At 41.9% G+C, this 5,218-nt stretch overlaps 1 protein-coding gene across 1 annotated transcript in view; it reads left to right on the plus strand.

The window, feature by feature from the left end:
* The window catches only part of LRRC37B (leucine rich repeat containing 37B), a 34,917-nt gene extending 32,567 nt beyond the window's left edge, over positions 1 to 2,350 (plus strand). Inside the window, exons 12-13 of the mRNA XM_007447059.1 lie at positions 561 to 665; positions 2,318 to 2,350. Of these exons, the coding sequence (XP_007447121.1) occupies positions 561 to 665; positions 2,318 to 2,350 (138 nt within the window). The remainder of the gene's footprint in view (positions 1 to 560; positions 666 to 2,317) is intronic.
* The last annotated feature ends 2,868 nt before the right edge of the window (positions 2,351 to 5,218 follow it).

Below are 5,218 nucleotides of genomic sequence, written 5' to 3' on the forward strand. Positions count from 1 at the left end.
GATGAAGCTTCTCAGCAAGCAGCAAGAAGTACATGTGTCCAAAGCGGAATGGTATACGGACGAGTGGAAAGCTGACAACTATATCAGTGAGAGCACAGAAGCCCAGAGTGAGCAGAAAGGGCAGGAGTCAAGTGAGGTGAGGATAACCCCTGGCACATGGCACCTGGACTTTTACTCAGTTTAGGATGCGCCATTAACGTGCCCCAGCGGGAATACCACGGGTTCCTAGTCTGTATCTTATCTTCAGCCATGAAACGGGCTAAGGCAGTGATCTCCCACTTTGCTCATTTAGACAGTGTGCCGCCTCTTCCTAGGAAGACGAGAAAAGGCATAACACAAGATAAATAAGGTGTAGATAAATAAATTGTAGAAGAAAATGCTAATGATAAGATTAATAACATTAAATTTGGCTTTGTTCTTATAGAAGATACTAGCCTGAAAGGATTGGGTTTTATAGTAGTTTAAGAATAGTTAGCTATCATTTAGAATAGGTTTAAGAATAGTAAGTTTTCATCCCTTCTATCTCCTTGTTTTTAAAAAATTGTTATTTATTTTTTTAGCTCACAAAAGAAGTTCCAAGATATGGCTATAACAGCAAACTCATCTTGGCAATATCCATGTCGGTAGTAGTGACAATTTGGGTTATAATTCTCTGTCTCATTGAGGTAAGGACAATAATTAATTCAGATTCAGAACCCACAAACTGAGAATCAAATCCACCTTTCCACCTACTACTACTTGATTCTTCTCTTTAGTCATGAGGACTGACATACACTCTGTTCTTTTACTGAAAAGTATATTCCTAGGATGTTTTTTTGTGGGGTTTCTTTGGCTGCGTTGGGGCTTCATTGCGGTGCACGGGCTTCTCATTGAGGTGGCTTCTCTTGCTGTGGACTACGGGCTCTTGGAGCGTAGGTTCAGGAGTTGTGGCACATGGACTTAGTTGCTCCGCAGCATGTGGGACCTTCCCAGACGAGGGATCGAACCCGTGTCCCCTGCACTGGCAGGCGGATTCTTAATCACTGAGCCACCAGGGAAGTCCCCACAGGATTTTTAAAGGAACTCCACTCCCAGGAAATCTCTCTGGAATTGGATCCATGATAACAAGCCATTGGACTATTTTGACAAGTTAAGTTTATAAGAAGGCCAGAGTTGACATGATAGTAAAATTCCTTCAACTCAAAAAACTATGCTAATTTGATGTACTCACCAGTCACTGTCATTCTACTTTTGATTTCTTTCCTTGTTGGCTGAAATGATGAGAGATATACAATCTCCAAAGTCATGGAGCTATCAGTCACCCTGGGAGAGGTAAAAGGACATGCCTAAAAGATAAAAGTGTGATCTTTTCAATTCCTTAGGTTTACTTAGCATCTTTCTTCTCCGGTGTATTAGGAATTGTGTAGGTAGGTTCCATTAAACCACTGCAAGTAAAATCCTGCAGCAGGCTACCCTAAAGTATGTCATATTTATTGTAGCCTATTCCTGGAGGTAGCCTGTTTACCTTTTGTTCAGTTACACAATGGTTTATTACTTTTCCCCACAGGCAGTTGCTAACATTAAAAGAGTGGTTTTAATAAGCTGACAATCTTGATTCTACCCTACGAATCCAACCTACTTTATTTACCTTTTCTCTTGTAATGGCAGCCCTCCATTCCAGCCAAAGCAGCTCCTCACTATACGCTAGTAACACCATACCCATTCCTACTTTTGTCTGTGCCTTTGCCTATCTAAAATTCCTTTATTTTGCTTTGCCTGTGGAAGTCTTATGAATCTCTGAAAAGCCAACTCAAGTTCAGATATCTTTCTTCGTAAAGACTTCCCTGAATACTCCAGCCCTCTTGATCCTAGTCCTGTGAGGTTTGTCACCATTTCTTAGGGGCCATAGCAAAGCAGTCCCCTCCCCTCAGAACTCACAGAAGTGGTAAGCAGTTTTTTAAAAGGCAGCCCCCCACGAGAGAAACACCAAGGTTAGCACATCATGGAGCTGAGCAGAGATGTGTAACGACCAATGGCTTCCTGGCCTATCAGACTTGAAAAGAACCTGACATGATATACTAACTTCTAAAGAGAAATGTGTCTATCTGCAGGAGGGTTGGTCAGTAGTGAAAGCATAGAAAAGGTGAGGAGAGACCAACATGGTCAGTGCCCATCCTCACATTGCCCGAGAGTAGAGATGGCACCTTAGGCAGCATAACTGAAGAGTCAGGCCCACTAGCCAGGCTGTGCCTGTTGAGGAGATGGACGGAACCAGCTACCTCAGGCCTTCCCATTAAATTCTGGATTCAGCTGATTCCTTTCCTAATTCTGTTCTCAGCAAGTAGCCTTCGATTGTGTGATTGTGCTTTAGAGTGCCACGGAGGCCTGTCCCACAGAAGGTCATTCTCTCATTGTGTAGACACGGATGCCCTGTGTGTAGAACAGATGTACTTCTCATTGTCAAGTAATAATTTGGCATTCTGATTTTTGAGCAGTCCTGTGATATTGATAAAGTGAGACTGCCACAACAGGAAGACCTGAGTTCTCTCTTGGTGAGGAAGAGTATGATTTCTGAGCCTAGGAGGCTGGGGACTGGCATGGGGTCAGCTTTCTAGTCATTGGCCATTGCCCAGACTGTAACCTCTACATCTCCAGGTGGCATATGGCCTTTTGCTTTTTTAGAATTTCTGGAAAGTCCCCTTTTTATTGTTTTTAACTTCTATGTAGTTTAACCTTGCATTTGTTTTGTTTTGTTTTGTTTTGGCCTGCGGGATCTTCGTTCCCCAAGTAGGGATTGAACCTGTACCCTCGGCAGTGCAAGCGAGGAGTCCTAACCGTTATTTCCTCTCTCTCAACTTATACGATAAGCTTTTTGAGGACAGGGGCCATGCAGTGCTCTTCCTATGGTAGACAATAATGGGGTTCAACGGAAGAGAGATGAGGCGTTATGTCAATTCCACAGTGAGGAATAATGCAGCCGAATATTTATTCAAAGTAGCATAGAGTCCAGCAATAGACACATGTGTTCTTAAGACTTTTGAAATGTCATGTTTTAATATTCCAATCAGTGGAAGAAAATGAATAAATGGTGATAGAATAGCTGCCTAACTCTTTGGGGGGGGTAAATAATGGCAGATCCCCATTTTTCATCTGAAATAAACATATTTCCATACATGTGAAAAAAAGACCACATAAAGGTATTAGAAGAAAATAAAAGCAATATTTTTTATAATCTTATGGTGGGAAAGAGCCTTCAGAGCCTGATGCCACAAGCAGAGCCTTTGATATATTCCACCGTCTTGTCTGTGACACCAGCTTAGCACTGATTCATGCCAAGCGTAAGAGGAAGGGTTTTCCATATATTGTCCGATTTAATGCCCACAGTCTTGTGAGGATGATATTACTATCCCTCCTTCATAGATGAAGGAGATCAACGTAAGGCCCCAGTGGCCAAACCGTTTAAAGCAGAAACCAGTTTCACCCGACTGCAAAGCTTGTGCTCCCTACTCCACTTTTATTGTGTCTCCTTAGAGACAAAAACACTGGAAAGATTTGAAACACTGAAATTCAATGAAAGCCAGTATTTCTTTACTATGAAGAGTTGTTTGTTTGTTTGTTTGTTTCTTTGGGGGTGGCGGGGTTTGACCATGCTGTGCAGCTTGTAGGATCTTAGTTCCCTGACCAGGGATTGAACCTCAGGCCACAGCAGTGAAAACGCCAAGCCTTTACCACTGGTCCACCAGGGAACTCCCAAGAGTTTTATAAGGCAACAACAAGAAGGGAAACAGTCCAGGGGAAAAGGGGGCAAGGGCTCTGAAGAGTAGGAGGTGTGTTGACAGTCAGCCACCATATCTGTCCGTCCTCTCCTCATGGCTCATGTGGGGTGGGTTTTGTTAGCGAGGCCTTTGTCACCTCATGACGTAAAAATCATCTCTAATATTTTCTTCAAGTACTTTTATATTCTGTCTAGAATTTGTTGTATTTCTTTTTTAGTGTGGTTGAGGTAGGGGATCTAACTTTTTCCCCCTACATGAAGATCTAGTGGTTTTCAAATCTTTCACTGAATGGTTTATTCTTTCTTCCCTGGTCTAAAATACTATCTTCATCTGGACTCTATTCTGTGATCCAGTTATCTTGTCCTGTACCAGTACCAATATCACACTGCTTAATTCTAGCTGCTCTATAACATATTTTATATCTGGTAGGGCAAGGTCCTACTGTTTGACCTTCTTTTTCATACATTTCATAACTATTCTTACACATATTCTCTACCAAGCGTCAGCTGGCTAGGTTTTATTTAAAAATTATTTTGGATATAAATGGATTGCATTGAACTTGTAGGTTAATTTGAGGAGAACTGACCTCTTTACAACATTCTAGGAGGATGGTATCTCATGCCATGTAAGTACTTCTTAATGTCCTTCAGAAAAGTTTTAATATTTTCATCACATAGGTCTTACAAGTTTTTGGTTAAGTTTATTCCTAGGTACTTTATGCATTTTTATGGATATAGTAAATGGGATGTTTCTTCTGTTTTTTAGTTAGTTATTTGTGTTATATGGGAAAGCTATTGAGGCTTATATGTTGATCTCTTGATTTTGTATGGAGCCATCTTCCTCATGCTACTTCCAATAAAATTTCGGTTGATTCTTTTGGTCTTTCTAGGTCCCTCATTTCGTATGCAAATATGTTTGTCTCTTCCTTTCCAATACTTCGTTTTTCTTATCTTACTGATTCACACCTCCTCCACAATGGTCAATAGTAGCAGTAATCATGGGCAACCTACTCTTGTTCTTGACTTTAAAACAAAGCTTAGGGGCTTCCCTGGTGGCGCAGTGGTTGAGAGTCCGCCTGCCGATGCAGGGGACACGGGTTCGTGCCCTGGTCCGGGAAGATCCCACATGCCGCGGAGTGGCTGGGCCCGTGAGCCATGGCCGCTGAGCCTGCGCGTCCGGAGCCTGTGCTCCGCAACGGGAGAGGCCACAACAGTGCGTAGGCCCGCATACCGCAAAAACAAACAAACAAAAAAACAAAAACAAAGCTTAGGTTTCTGCTAGATACTTTTATTTTCTTTTCCTACTTCTAAGAGTTTTTATTAGGAATTATCTGTTGAACGTTATCTAAAACAGTCAATAAAATATATCGCCGGCTGCACGCAAGACCCTAAGTTAGGTACTGTGGAAGAGTCAAAGGATTTTTAAACAGGGCAGAATTCCTTTCCTTAAAAAAGTTCTCAACT

This window comes from Lipotes vexillifer, unplaced genomic scaffold (assembly GCF_000442215.2).
Source record: "Lipotes vexillifer unplaced genomic scaffold, Lipotes_vexillifer_v1.1 scaffold704, whole genome shotgun sequence".
Classification (NCBI taxonomy): Eukaryota; Metazoa; Chordata; class Mammalia; order Artiodactyla; family Lipotidae; genus Lipotes; species Lipotes vexillifer.